The 16,097-nt window shown below is 44.3% G+C and overlaps 1 protein-coding gene across 1 annotated transcript in view; it reads left to right on the top strand.

The window, feature by feature from the left end:
* The window catches only part of KCNQ5 (potassium voltage-gated channel subfamily Q member 5), a 489,866-nt gene extending 474,087 nt beyond the window's left edge, over positions 1-15,779 (top strand). Inside the window, exons 11-13 of the mRNA XM_040643667.1 lie at positions 9,926-10,057; positions 12,129-12,255; positions 12,701-15,779. Of these exons, the coding sequence (XP_040499601.1) occupies positions 9,926-10,057; positions 12,129-12,255; positions 12,701-13,663 (1,222 nt within the window). The 3' untranslated portion in view covers positions 13,664-15,779. The remainder of the gene's footprint in view (positions 1-9,925; positions 10,058-12,128; positions 12,256-12,700) is intronic.
* The last annotated feature ends 318 nt before the right edge of the window (positions 15,780-16,097 follow it).

Below are 16,097 nucleotides of genomic sequence, written 5' to 3' on the forward strand. Positions count from 1 at the left end.
TTTTGTTAAACCTACAAGCTGTTTAATCATCACCCGTTCTTAATTTTGCTGATAGCGTCTCTGCTATTTTAACAGAGGTGATGAGTCTTTGTTTGCAAGTCACTGTTAAGACATTCTTGACAGCCAAGTCTATGGCACGTTACAGTAAAGGACGCTGCTAGAAGAACATTTTATGGATCATTTAACACATATTTTTAAAATCAGCTAATATATTCCCTGGAATATTCTTTTTGCTTGTTTCTGTTTTGAAGATAATTGCTTGTGGCCACATTTTGCTCTGAGGCCGCATTAAACTAGTGTTTTCACGGAAGACACACTTACTTCGCAGTATCTAATTTCTCACCTTTTATTTTGTTATAATTTAAACTGAAACTCCTATTCAATGCTATGACTAAAAATATTCAAGAGCAATCAGTGGGTATGGGCACTTATGTGTTTACTTCTTCATTTCATGCTTTAAGGTTTATACAGAATTGTATACTCCTGGGAAAACAAAATTCCCAAATTTAGTTACTGGATCAATGGTCAGAAAATCCTAAGAGGAGAGTTAACCGTTTGCAGACTTGCTTGAATCCAGAAGTTCTTGCTTGAGTTCTACTATTCTTATCCCCTTTAAAAAAAAAAAAAGAAAAAAGTGTAGGAGAACCTACCAAATCCTGACTATAAAACACAATAACAACACACACTGGAAGAACAACATCCATGTGCCCACCGTGTGGCCACAGAACTGGTCCTGCTCCCTAAGTCAGCCAGGTGGGGCTTACTGCAGCAAGGCATTAATGGGCTGTGTGCAAGGGCTGCTAATTTACACGTCTCCAGCGAGAATTGAAAGCCAGAAAATGAGATTGGCCAGTGCATCCAGGAACTCCCAGGGCTCCTTAGTCACTGGCTAGTAGCCCAGCGTAAGAGGCAAGAAAGGTAAAGTGGATATGTAATTCTATCACTAGCTTTGAAGGGTTTTCAGAGTCTCAGTACTGTAGACACAGATGCAAATCTGCATTACTGAGTCATGTTTACATATTAACAGAGAAGTAATAAATCATCCAAACAAGTAACACATATGCCTTTAATGTTGACCCCAGATATGAAGTTCCACAGTCCGGTTGTCTGTTTACTCCGTGATCAGCACCATCCCCTGACTATCTCTGAAAGGCAAAAAGAGGGCTGCCTTGGGGACGTTTTGGTAATCCAAGGGCCCTGGATCACTTCAAGAATGAGCCCTAGGACCCTTGCTCTTAAGGCAGAGAGATGCTGTGTTCCTTGCAGAGAGTCAGAAGTCAGGGGGTAGAATTAGCCACCCTGGGAAGGAGGGGGTTAGGGAACGCATGTCAGTAGAGTAAATCAACCCAACTGGCCAGCGTAAGGTAAGAAAAGAGGTCAGAGGGAGAAACATCCACACCAAAACACAGTCTGGGCACTTAAGGGACCATTTCTGCAGCCTGGACAAATTTGGTGATATAATCCCCAGAGGTGGGGGTGCAGAGGGTAAAGGACTGTCTTCTCCAGAAATTGTTTCCTATCACTTACAGCAATCTGGGTTAAATGCTTCTCTTCCGCACTCCCGCTGGCCTGAGCTGCCCACCCCCTCCACTCACACACCGTCTGCCCCACCAGACGGGAAGGACTCAACAGCACTTATTTCTTCATCGCTGTATCCCTGGCATTGGGCACAGAGCCTGGCATGTGCTGGGCACTCAGTAAACGTGTGATAGGTGAGCGAAAGAATCCAGGAGTGAATTCTTGAGTCCCAGGCATCAGACGCGCCTGTGGCATCGCTTAGGGAGGCGGCCACACAGAGCTCATCCTAAGAGCTCCTGGCTCTGGACAAATGAGGCTCTTGGATCCTGTCGGAGCTCCTGGCCCCAGTGACTGCCGCCTTCCACGAGGACTGGAGAGAGGAAGAAACTGGAGACAAGTAATCACTAGAGGCTCCTTCCCTTCTGCCAGCTCCTTTTCAGGGGAGCCAGGGCTCCCCAGCGCCGAGCACAGAGCCCAGCACAGCAGCATGGTAGGCTCTCGATGGGTCCTTACTGAAAGAAAGTGAATCCGTCACCCAGCACGCCCTTTCCCTTCCGAGGGTGTCCTTTCAAAATCAAACGGAACTTACTAACTACTCCTTGCACGAAGCTTCCCGCATCACTCAGGGAAGGGGGTCGGGAGACATTCAGGTTCTGCCTGGAGGCCTGCCACCAAAGCACACTGACACTCTGCCCTGTGGCCGTGCCATGTGTGACAAAGAAGACCTAGCCAAGCCCACCATCACTTCTTTGCATAGAGGCAGGGAGCATGGAGATCACTCTGCCCCTCCCCATCCCCACCTCCGCTTCAGAAGCTCTCAACCTGGGCTGCGCCGGTGCAGTGACCTGAAGAGTTTTACAAAATCTCGGGGGCCCCAGCCCGGATCCGTGAAAACCGAGGTGGGACCGAGGCACCGGCATTTTGTGCAGCTCCCGGGAGCAGCCACGCTTGGGAAGTACTGCTGTCCTTCCAGTCAATCAAGCTGCCTCTGCAGTTCACAGGCGGCTGAGCCCTCTCCGCCCGGCCCGCGCTTTGGCTGCCGGCCGGGCTCGTCCATCTGTTCGGTGGCGGCCACAGTCGCTGCCGCTCGTCTTCTAATCGCTCTTATCTCTGCATATTCATATGCAATGTCGTTACCCTGATTTAGACGGCTGGAACCAGACTTTTGCAAGATTTTATAACTCATGGCAGCACAACAAATGCACCTACATTTCCTTATAAGTGCACATGTGCTTGTGTGTATATATAGATAGATTCTGCCCAGAGTTTAACTTTGCTTTAGTTATTTCTTCGTGCTCAGAAAATTGTCTGAACAGACTTCCTTCAGCGTCAACGGGAGGGGCCCGTGGACTAGGTGTGTGATGAATCTTTTCCCCCCTCTAGCGGTACCACGGGGCATGTCCACTTTGTGCAAGAGGTTTCCTTCTCCGGGCTCGTAGCTAGCCTCTTGGTTGCCCCACAGCATCCGGGGAAACGAACTTTCAGAGTTTTTGCTCTTCGCTGCTGTGTTAGTTCCAGTGGTGCCGTTTTCGCTCATGAAAAGAAGCAGCCAGTGAGAGCAGAACCTACTCCTCAGCCTTTTCTTGGTCCTCCAAAGGACCTTCGACAGACCAGTGAGACAGGCCATTGGCTAGGCAGCCTTTTTGAGAACCTATGTGCCAGGCACATGTGAGTGAAAAGATCTTGTATCAGATCAAAGTATCTTTTTTGTTGTTATTCTGTGTTAAAATATAAGATCTGGGGCGCCTGGGTGGCTCAGTCTCAGTTAAGCATCTGCCTTCGGCTCAGGTAGAGATCCCAGGGTCCTGGAATCGAGCTGGGTGTGGGGCTCCCTGCCCAGGGGGGTGGGAGTCTGCTTCTCCCTCTCCCTCTGCCCCTCCCCCCAACTCATGCTCGCTCGCACTCTCTCTCTTGCTCTCTCTCTCAAATAAGTAAATAAAATCTTTAAAATATATATATATATATAAGAAGTTAATATTAAGATAATAGTACAATATTGTGATTAAGAGCTCTGCACTAGAGCCACACTGGTTCAAATCCGAATTCCACATTTACTAGCTATGTAACTTCCGGCTAATTATTTAACCTCTCTATGCCTCAGTTTCCTTATCTACAGCATGGAAATCACAGTAATATCCCTCTCATAGGGTGATACTATAAAGTACTACTTGGCATTATCATCTTAATTGTTAAATTTTTTTTGTTAAGTCTTTTTTTTATATTTATTTATTTATTTATTTTAGAAAGAGAGAGTGGGGGAGGGCCGGAGGGCGAGGGAGAGGAGGAGAATCTCAAGCAGACTCCCTGCTGAGCACAGAGCCCAGTGCTGTGGAGCTTGATCTCAAGACCCGAAGATCAGGACCTGAGCCAAAACCACAGAGTTGGACGCTTAACCAACTGAGCCATTCAGGTGCCTCAATTGTTAAATGTTTCTTAAAGGTCCTAATTTTACTCTAGAATGACTTGCTTAAACACTCCTTTCTACCAGGCAATATATAGATCATACTAAACTTATTTATAAGCACGTAGAAGGCCACCAAAGTCTTCTGCTTCTTTTTCCCAAGACAGTTCATGAGTTTTTGTTTTTTCCTGGCCTGAAGGCATTTCCTCATCACTCTTATCTACACCATGGGGCAGCAAACTATGGGGGGGGGGGATGGGAAAGGTCCAACCCAATGCTTGTTTTTGTAAATAAAGTTTTATTAGAACACATCTACACTTACTTGATTACGTATTGTCTGTGGTTGCTCTCATGCCGCAATGCATATAAAGCATAAAATATTTACTCTCTAGCCCTTTACAGAAAGAACTTTCTGCCCCTTGTCTACACTTTGAATAGTTCCGGATTTACGCCCCCTGAAATATGCCTGAAGAACTTCAACTTATTCTAAGGCACTCTTTAAGAAGACCTCTGCAAGAGCCTGCCTTGCCACAAAACAACATAAACGACTTTGAGCAACTAGAGAGTAGCTAATCCCCATTCAGTTCTCCAGCAAGCATTTACTGAACCTCTAATACTTGCCGAGATTGCGCACGAAGCTAGGGTAAAAACCATAGCCCCTGACATTGACAAAGTCCAGTGGGTGGGATACAGTGCCTCAGACTTACCTACATGACAGTGCACTTGAGGGCACAACGCAAGACCATCTACCCCTTTGAAGGTGAGCAGGAAAGATTGCCTAGAGAAGTCGACACTTGGGCTGAATATGAAACAGTTAGCATTTTAGGTAGAGTTCAAAGAATCCTGAGAATTGAGCACTTTGGTATCAAAAAAAAAAATGCAGGAGGGCTGGAGTGCAGGCTGCGTGCAGAGGAATGAATAGAGATGAGCATCTGGAAAGAGAAGGTGGGAGGTCCCCATCCATTACCCTCTTCCCTCAGGTCGCCCACCCAGTCTCCTTGGTAGCACTTCTAGACAAACCTCTCATGCTCATTAAATTCTGCACCAAGTGTTGGGTTATCAAGGAGAGAGGACATAACCCTGCAGTCCAGGACCTCATACAGTCTGTGAAGGTGGTGGATATTTAAGTAAATAATTACAGTGTGATATGCTAAGTACTGAAATAGAGGTTGATATGCAAGTGACTAACTACTTTGGAAGAATCACAGAAATTTCCATAAAAGAAGTGACTTTAGAGCTGAGTCTTAAAGGTATCTTGGATTTCAGGAAGAGGAAATAGCATAGGCAAATCATTGAGGTATGTGATTAATTGAGTGGTGTTTTGTGGACCTGCAAATATTTTTGTTGTTGTTGCTGGAACCTCAAGTTCCAAACACAGAGTGGAAGGGGAGAGGAGAGGGGAGTAGACAGAGGCCAGTCCATAAACAGCCTTATACTATATGCTAAGAAATTTGATGTTTACTTGAGGGGCTGTGGAAAACCAATGAAGGGTCTTAGGAAGGGGGGCAATGTGGTCTCACTTTCACTTTGAAAGATTTATTCTTTCTAAGGCTATACCATTGCAAATAGAAAGGAGAGGACAGCTTTGACGGCTATGAGTACATGCTTGGTCTGTCCTTGGCAAAGGCAAAATGACTGTCATCATCCTTTATATAAATTACTGGTTTCAAAAATACTTTTGTTATTAAACATTCCCTCCATGTTTATAAAACATATTGCCCAATTTAGAATTTTCCTATCTCACCTCAGACCTCTTCAGTGTTTTCATTTTCGACCTACAACAGAGACAGTTAAGAAAATCTATTTGTTGTCCAGGGGCGCCTGGCTGGCTCAGTCAGTGGGGCATGCGACTCCTGGGGGTCTTGGGGTTGTGGGTGCGAGCTCCATGTTGAGTGCAGAGATTACACGAAAAACTATAATAAAATAAAAGTTTTTTAAAAAGAAAATCTATTTGTTGTCCGTCTTAGGAAACTTAATTCTTAATAGGTAAAATGGTTTTTTTACACTCAGTAATGCCCTGATAAATGCTTAGCAACCAGCAGTCCTAGATGGGAAACTGCTTGTCTTCTGTGGTGTTTGGGTATAGCCACGTGATGGTAGGTATGCAAAGCCGAGTCAATATTAAAGTTCTTAATAGGCTTACCATTGATTCCTATACATTGTATCACTCCTTGGGGGTATTGCTTTCCTTCGGGGCTTTACTCACAGATTTTCCTACTTTCATGTGTAGGAATTAAAAAATGAATTAATAATACCGTTTCAATTATTTGAAAAGGAGGAGTATATGCAGGGATGGGCTGGAGCCAGCTTGTACTGACTCTCAGGAGCTGAATGTTACATTTTTGGGAATTTTGCTGCTTGTTAAATACAGCCATTATTAAAAATTAAATTGTATAAACTCACAGTAAAAGAAGTTAGGTTAAAAACAAAGGCAATCCACATTCAACACTCACTACTTCCTAGTCACTTTACTGCATGTTACTCTCTATAGTCTTGAGTTATACACATCTGTTGTATCTGTATGGTGTAAATACTATCTAATGATATATTGCACATCTCTTCCCAGCTTCTTGCTCAGTGATGTCACACTGATAGCTTGAAATATGAAGGATGGTAGGAGTACTTATACCACGGAAATTGGCAAACAGTACAAATCAAAATGATAAATATTGATCAAAATTATTTTTAAAAATGGATCTGCCTTTAATTTGGCTAGCTCATAAATGGTAAATAATGTAAATAAAGTGAAATTATCTATGGTCTGCTTAAAATATGACCGAGTATGGGCCAGAGTATAAAACCGTCTGTTGAATGCCTTCAAATTGTCCTTCCGTCCAAGTACTTGGGAAAGGAGAAAAGGAAAGCACCATGCAGCTGTGAGACAAAGTACCACAGGGAATTCGCACGACTCCCTACAGGAAACAGGGGCAGGCCCCCGTGAGGACAAAGCGGGTCCTTCAGTGTGGAGGTGTGTGGGTCCGCCGCTGGGCAGCCACGCCACAGACCACAAATGCCTGAGCCACAGGCAATGGGGACGCACTAGCTCGTGCCGGAGCTCGTCGCTCTGCGCCATAGCCAAGAAAAAAACTGCGGAAGATGCCAGCCGATCTCCTCAACATCTGCAGAATCGATGCCATGAGAAACCAGGAGGTGACGTGAGAGAACCAGACGGATCTGGGTGGGATCCTGGCTTTGCCTCCTACTGGTTGCTCGTGTGGGGGCAAGTCACATAGGTTCTTTGAATCTCGGTTTCCCCAAATATGAAAGGGAACTAAGAATGTCTTAAGTACTGTTGAAGATAAGACATCTAGAGTACTTTACATAATGGGGCGCCTGGGTGACTCAGTCGGTTAAGCGTCTGCCTTTGGCTAGGGTCGTGGTCCCAGGGTCCTGGGATCGATCCCCACATCGGGCTCCCTGCTCAGTGGGGGGCCTGCTTCTCCCTCTCCTTCTGTCCCTCCCCCTACTCATGCTGTCTCTCTTGCTCTCTCTTTCTCAAATATCTTTAAAAAAAAAAGGACTTCACATAACCAATGGTAATATTATTGAAAACCCAAACAACAACAATTAAAAACCACCTAGGGATGTATAAAGATGATTTTTTCCTTTTTCCCCCACCCACCCAGGCACCATTAGCTACTCTGAAGATAAGTAAAGAGGGTCTGGACTGTTAGATTAATTTTTCTTCTGGTTTTATTCTTGTTATTACTTGGATGAGCACATCTTTCTTCTTCTCTTTCCTTCCTTCTCTTATTCAACAAATGTTTCTTTCCACTGTGTATTGGGAACTGTGCTCAGCTCTGAGGACACAGTGTTGAAGAAGAATAGTGATAGGAACAGGGTAGAAGTAGCTGGAGTAACAAGAGCTAACACTTATTAAGCACCGCCTGTTGAATCAAAGAGGCCCAGCCCTGCTTTCATGTAGCTGACAATTTAGTGTGGGGAAAGAGGTATTTAAACAATAATCACTCAGGGCCAAAACTTTCACAGGGTAGGTATTTAACTAGTTTTCTCGGGTTTTTTAATATAGAAGACTGAGCCCCAAACAAATTTGATAAACAAATTTGGAACTAAAGCTAAATACTAAGAAGTTAAATTAAAACAGATTTCCTTTACTTTCCTCTGAATAATGCTTCAGTGTTTTTGCAAACAAAAACATACAGAAAAGTAGACCAAAAAAATTTATCCTGAACAAAGATGAGATTGGTGGAGAAAATATGGTAGAGAGAGGGAGTAAGAATGTTATGGATAAATGATTCCAGAATAATTAGGATACAGTTAATTTAAAGTTAATAATACAATTACAGGGGCGCCTAGGTGGCTCAGTCGTTAAGCGTCTGCCTTCGGCTCAGGGCGTGATCCTGGGGTTCTGGGATCAAGCCCCACATCAGGCTCCTCCGCTGGGAGCCTGCTTCTTCCTCTCCTACTCCCCCTGCTTGTGTTCCCTCTCTCGCTGGCTTTCTCTCTCTCTGTCGAATGAATAAATAAAAAATCTTAAAAATAATAATAATAATAATATAATTACAAGATAGAGCTTGGGGCTTCTTAACCAATAAGACAATTTGGATTTCCTGCAATCAGCTATCAGTTAGGATAGGTAATGAGTATTTTCTGTTTAATTCCTACATTTATACCTAATCGTCCCACTTTCCACCAAGGGACACCAAATTGTGATTTCCAGAGCCTAATTGACTGATTCCCAGCCTGGGATCCATGAGTGTGGTAACGGGAGTCTATGAGCCATTTAATAGTTGAAAAAACAGTGGCAGGCTTAATATTTACCTGCGCTAAGACTGCACAGACTCATTAAAATGTTATGCTTCTTTGCTTTCTTCGGGAATAATATCAAGTTATTGCAGTAACTGTTTATCTTAGGCAACTTAGCTATTTACGGCATCATGGGATTTATTGATGAAATGTTGTTTTAAAACGTGAGGTCTGGGGGCGCCTGGGTGGCACAGCAGTTAAGCGTCTGCCTTCGGCTCAGGGCGTGATCCCGGCGTTATGGGATCAAGCCCCACATCAGGCTCCTCCACTATGAGCCTGCTTCTTCCTCTCCCACTCCCCCTGCTTGTGTTCCCTCTCTCGCTGGCTGTCTCTATCTCTATCAAATAAATAAATAAAAATCTTAAAAAAAAAAAAAAGTGAGGTCTAGGGCACCTGGATGGCTCAGTCGGTTAAGCATCTGCCTTTAGCTCAGGTCATGATCTCGGGGTCCTAGAATGGAGCTCTGCACATGGGGGCTCCCTGCTCAGCAGGGAGTCTGCCTCTCCCTCTCCCTCAGCTCCTCCCCCCACTATTGCTCAAGCATGCACACGCGTACTCTCTCTCTCTCAAATAAACAAAATCTTAAAAAAAAAAAAAAAGCATGAGGTCCATGTAGGGGGAAGTATCGTAATAAAAGAGATCTCTGGTTCTGAAATCTTAGATATCCAAGCCTAGTGGATGAGTGTGTTACATTTGAAACAAAAGGAACTTGGCTACCTAATGGAGCAGTATTCTGCAAAAGTAACTTATGAAACAGAATTTTCATAAATTTCTATACAAATGTACATTTCTCTAGAGAGAATAAGAGGGTTTTGTAGACACATCTGCGTCTGAAATTGCATGGTTACATAAAAGACCATTTTAACAATTTTTATATTTTTTAAGGGAGGCAGTCACTAAATGTTATTTCTTAAACTTCTGAGGGTCACATAGAAAAGGCAGAATTGCATTTTGACTTCAATTTTAATTCGGGGTTTCAGTGAACAGTAAAAAGGTGTAACACTTAGTATTAAGTCTCTTTTGTGTGTTTTTCTACTCTCAATGTTTGCCTCCCATGAGATATTCTTAAATTGCCCACTATAGTCTTGGGCTTTTATGTTGCATTTCTGGAGGAACCTAAAATAATTTGATGCATGACTTTTTTTTTCCCCCAGAGTTCTCATGTTTACTAGCAAGCTATTTGGGTAACTTCTTTTAGCAAAGTTATGGAGATTAATATGGAATATGTTGCTCTTACAGGATTATGAAATTCCATGTTGCAAAACGGAAATTTAAGGAAACATTACGCCCATATGATGTAAAAGATGTCATTGAACAATATTCGGCTGGTCATCTAGACATGTTGTGTAGAATTAAAAGTCTCCAAACACGGTAAGCAGTATAAATGTGATTTGTTGTGAAGGAATAGGCATAAAAACTATCTGAGAGTAACTTCTCCATGTAGAGAAAACTCTTGAATCTCATATTTCTAATTCATTTCTCATGGATAACTGGGCTTTTGCTTTTAATGTAGATTTTTTTACTTCAGGGTATAAATCAGGCATTCGAGCCTCCAGCTACAGCGTGCAGTATCTCAGTTTCCTCATTTGTAAAAATCAGGATAATGTTAGTGTTTGCTTCATAGGGCTGTCAAGAGGATTGAATGAGTTCCTCCACGCTAACCAAGCGCTCGGTAACTGGTAATGGTTGTCGCTGATGTCCTTCGAATGATTGCTGCTATTGTTGTTTTGTTATTCTCGGAATCCCAACCATTCTTCAAGGAGAAGCCGTCTTTCTCCTTTGTTTGACTTTACCTGACTCCCTGGCCCACAAAAACAGGCCTTTCCCTTCTCTGACCTCCTACGGCACTGAGAGCTACCACAGAGCACAGAGACACTCACGATCTTGAAATTACTGTGCCGGAGAATCGGACTCAAAAACGAGTGGTTGGCTCTGGTGTTGTTTCCTGGGTGCAAGTTTATTCCCCTTGCTCATGACTAAGACTGGGGGCCTTTGCCTTTCTTAGCCTCCCGGACGATGCCAGATACACAGTGTCTCTCTGGTGAGCACCTTACTGAGTGATTAAAAAAAATGAGTTCGATCTGTTACTCCAACCACGTTTGATTGTGTTATCTTGAAGCCAGAATGTTCAGTCATCTCAGTTTAAGAGTCTCGCTTCACTCTCAGGCACAAATTACCGGTGTTTGTGTTTGAAGAGTTCTTAAAACACAAGGAGAGAGTCTTAAACATTTGTTTATATGCGCACAGCACACTTAGCCCAGCAGGAAGCATGTACTGGGCCCTGGTGATCAATTCTAGAAATCACAGTTCATTCACTCATTCATTCATTCATCCAGCAGACAGTTATTGAGCCCTTAATGTGTGCCCGGTGATCAATTCTAGAAATCACAGTTCATTCATTCATTCATTCATTCATCCAGCAGACAGTTATTGAGCCCTTAATGTGTGCCTGGGGATCAATTCTAGAAATCACAGTTCATTCTTTCATTCATTCATTCATTCATTCATTCATCCAGCAGACAGTTATTGAGCCCTTAATGTGTGCCTGGTGATCAATTCTAGAAATCACAGTTCATTCGTTCATTCATTCATTCATTCATTCATCCAGCAGACAGTTATTGAGCCCTTAATGTGTGCCAGGCGCTGTGGACGTTCAGAGATTAATAAAACAATGACTTAGTCCTTGTCGAGCTTGCAGTGTAACAGAGTAGATGTCATGACAGGAGGTAGGCACTGCCTGTAAACTGGAATGTTGAGTCCGTACTCATGACAGTTCCGCCCCAACACACACACAGAAGAAGGTAATTCCTATTTCAGTGGAGCAAGTCCCCTTGGCAATGGTTTGAACTCGTCCTGTGGTCGTGTGACAATCCCTGCCTGCGTGGCCATGGTCTTCCAAGTCCTTTACTAGAACTATTATAAAACAAGGGTTGTTATAAAGTTGAACTGCTGCAGGGGCTGTAGAGCTATTAAGTTTCCAGCTCATGCGGTGTCTCTTCTGCAACTGGAATTCCGACAGGCGGAGACAATCACTTTCTATCTGCTTAGCTCCGCGTAGCAGGTGTGCGGTGAATGTTCACCGAAGAATCTGTTCTATTAACATGAAATAATCATAATTACCATTTTGTCCTATTTTCAGCAGCTAAATTGAGGAAATGCCTGGTCGGAGATGGAAACAGACAAATTACTTTGTAGTTTAGGACAATCTCGCCTCCAGAAGATTGCCCATGAGTGACTTCATCACGGACCAGAGTAATGAGAAAATTAATCTCATGTGTAACTCTCACGTTAAGCACATCAAACAGCAACAAGTTTGCTTTTATGTCATCTTACATAAATTAAAGATAATCGTCTTTAATTTTTCTGTTCAAAACACTTCGTTCTGGCCTGGGGCAATCTCCATCTTCAGCTTTTATAATCAGATCTCCTCTTTCTCCAATAGTGTTGACCAAATTCTTGGAAAAGGGCAAATCACGTCGGATAAGAAGAGCCGGGAGAAAATAACAGCAGAGCACGAGACCCCCGATGACCTCAGTATGCTCGGCCGGGTGGTCAAGGTGGAGAAGCAGGTACGGTTCAACTGTAGTGGCTAACTTTTCCATCGGAATTTTTTAAATAAAAAATGTAGGTCATTTGATGTATTTTCGTGATTAATATATTTTTTAAGATTTTACTTATTTATTTGGGGGGGCGGGCAGAGGGAGAAGCAGGCTCCTCTCTGAGCAGGAAGCCTGACTCGGAGCTCAATCCCAGGACCCTGAGATCATGAGCCGAGCCAAAGGCAGATGCTTAACCAACTGAGCCACCCAGGCGCCCCAGTGATTAATATATTTACAAAAAGAAAATCAAGAAAGAGTGAATGAAACTACATTTTTTGTGCATAGACAGTGTTCTCTGGAACACTTCGATTTCCATATAAGGAATGAACAATTTGATCTCATCAATAAATACTTGAACCGGAAGCAACTGCAGATTCTCCACGTACTCATATGTGACTATTTTCCACACTTTCAGGTGCAGTCCATCGAGTCCAAGCTGGACTGCCTACTCGATATATACCAACAGGTCCTCCGGAAAGGCTCTGCCTCCGCCCTCACCTTGGCCTCATTCCAGATCCCACCTTTTGAATGTGAACAGACATCTGACTACCAGAGCCCCGTGGATAGCAAAGACCTCTCCAGTTCCGCACAGAACAGTGGCTGCTTATCCAGATCAGCTAGTGCCAACATCTCTCGAGGCCTGCAGTTCATTCTGACGCCAAATGAGTTCAGCGCTCAGACTTTCTATGCGCTTAGCCCTACTATGCACAGTCAAGCCACACAGGTGCCAATGAGTCAAAGTGACAGCTCCGCAGCGGCGGCCGCCAGCAACATTGCAAACCAAATAAACGTGGCACCTAAGCCAGCAGCCCCAACAACTTTACAGATCCCGCCTCCTCTCCCAGCCATCAAGCATCTGCCCAGGCCAGAGACCCTGCACCCGAACCCCGCAGGCTTACAGGAAAGCATTTCTGATGCCACCACCTGCCTTGTTGCCTCCAAGGAAAATGTTCAGGTTGCACAGTCAAATCTGACCAAGGACCGTTCTCTAAGGAAAAGCTTTGACATGGGGGGAGAGACTCTGTTATCTGTCCGCCCCGTGGTGCCCAAGGACTTGGGCAAATCTCTGTCGGTACAAAACCTGATCAGGTCGACAGAGGAACTGAATATACAGCTTTCTGGGAGTGAGTCAAGTGGCTCCAGAGGCAGCCAAGATTTTTACCCCAAATGGAGGGAATCCAAATTGTTTATAACTGATGAAGAGGTGGGTCCCGAAGAGACTGAGACAGACACGTTTGATGCCATGCCACAGCCTGCCAGGGAAACTGCTTTTGCGTCAGACTCTCTAAGGACTGGAAGATCACGATCATCTCAGAGCATTTGTAAGGCAGGAGAAAGTACAGAAGCCCTCAGCTTGCCTCATGTCAAACTGAAATAAGTTCTCCGGTCTCCTTCTAGCGTAGCAGTTCCTTTAGCCATACATATCATTGCATGAACTATTTTGAAAGCCCTTCTAAAAAGTTGAAATTGCAAGAATCAGGAAGAACATGAAAGGCAGTTTATAAGCCCGTTATCTTTTCATTGCATGAAAATGCATGTTTAGGGATGGCTGAAATTCCAAGGTACATCAACATTAACCCACTCATTTAGTAACGTACCTTGCGTTAAAAATCCTGAGAACCAAACACTGCTAATGCTATGGGGTGTGTGAAAATGTCAAGATTAGGTCACTTAGAAGATTTGACTCTGTGTTTTGAAATTACGGGAGTAAACAACTTCAAATTTCAGGCATTTCTGCTTTGTGATTAAATACAAAATACATTTTCAAAATTAGGCCATAATATATACGTAAACACAATGGCTACCATCAACCGCTGCTAACGAGGTATCAAGTAAAGCAGAACTTGGGAATAATAGAAATGGCTGCTTCTTTCAAGATGTATTTGCCAACCCATTCCTATTCAGTCATTTTATTATTAATGTAATTTGAATGTCAGTCTGTGTGCTTTCGGTGATTCGACGCTGTGGCAAGCAATTTTGCACATCATTTTCATGTTGTTCTTTATGACGAGAATGTTCTTCAATTAGAAAGCGTGCAAATAATGAAATTCAGGGCCAGTGGGGCAAATAGACTATCTGACACAGGTGACTTCACGGGAACATAGTCCCCGATGGCTGAATCAACATTACACGTGGTCGACTTCTACACCCGCGAACGCAGTACTGCTGAGAAGGGCCAGTGCGCTGGGGCCGATGTCCCTGCCGTGGCGCCACCCCCGGCTTGCCAGGACTGCCCAGGGAAGGAGGAAGTGTGAGAAACCATTCCCGCTAAACCGACACTATAGGCAGGATCCCCGGGGAATTAGACATTTGAGTGAGACCGAGATGAGAAAGGCTTGAAAAGAATCCAGACACAACACCAGGAAGGAGGCGAAGTTCACGAAAATAGCTTCACCCTCAGAGGGCAATGAGAGGGAGAAAAACAAACCAAAATAGCAGAACTTGATCTTTTTAGAAAATGAATATTGCTAGGGAATTCAACTACCTAAACTTCCCTTATTCTTATATATAAACAGAGAATTTTGCAAGGTATTTATTTTTTACTAAGCCCTGAGTGTTTTTGCTATTAACGTAGTACGTTTTGCATATGGAAGGTTATAACTAAACTTCCTTTACTTTTTATACTGTAGCGAACGTTTTCTATGCTCCCCCAAGAATGTTGCCCCAAACCTCTAATTAGGGGCTCCATTTCCTGGTACACACGTTCACAGTTAGAAGCCAGGTGTCCCCCACGGGGTCTGCAAATCAAAACACCTAAATCATACAGCACAGCAGCAAGGACCCAAGGGAAACAAAGCGAGAGATGCATTGACCAGAAAGCCAACCACGCCCACTGCTTGTTGGACCCTGTCTAGCGGTCTGAGAACGTCAGCCAAGGTAACGGGCAACCAGAAGGCAAGGGGGAGCCAGAGAGCACTTCCGTTCGCTTCCACTCCAGCCGCAGAAGGACGTACAGAAGGAAGTTTTTTCCTTGGCAGATAGCGCTCTTCCAAAAACCCCTCAGCAGCCAGGAAGACAAAGCACCATAGCAACTGGCTGTGCAAAGGCAGGAGGAGGCCCTGAAATCCCCCCTCCTTCCCGACTGTCTCCCCCAGCTGGCCGGCTCCAGTCCCCCACTCTCCCCTACCTTGCTCCTCCATTAGCGTCTCAGTTCCCTGCCACTGTTCTGCTCCCGAACTTCGCCAGGTTTCCCCGGTCTCCCAAGTAAACCACCTCGCCGCTCTTCCTCAGATAGGCCTCTCAACCTTTGAAAGTCCTTGTCCCTTTTGATAAACACTGAAATTTTAAAAGCCTCCTCTTCTCAACCCACCTGGATTCTAGCACACTCCCTTGGAGTGTTTCATTCAGCATCTCCTTGGCTGCTGGAGACACGCAGAAGTTAGGGTCTAAATTTTACACTCCAGTCGAAAAAAGATTTTATCAAGCTTTGGAAGCAAAGGTTTTCATTTTTGAAGCACAGTATTCTAGTAAATTATGAAATGCAATTTTTCACCTACTATGTCTCCACTCAACCTGAACTTGTGATACACCCTCCCAAGGAGGTTGTACACACACACACACACACACAACACAACACACACACACAACACATACCCGTACACACACACACACACATCATGCCACTGACCTAAAGCCAGACACCACCTGCCATGCACTCGGCAGACTCTCTCCAATTATTAGTCAAGGAAGAGGAGGGAGGCAGCAACTTTCAGGTAGCACTGATTCCTGGACATACCCTGTCCTGGGTCGAACCCCACTGGCAGCAGGAATTCTGAATGTATTGGGGACCCCTCCTTAGGCCTCTAGGCCTC

This window comes from Ursus maritimus, unplaced genomic scaffold (assembly GCF_017311325.1).
Source record: "Ursus maritimus isolate PB19 unplaced genomic scaffold, ASM1731132v1 scaffold_29, whole genome shotgun sequence".
Lineage (NCBI taxonomy): Eukaryota > Metazoa > Chordata > Mammalia > Carnivora > Ursidae > Ursus > Ursus maritimus.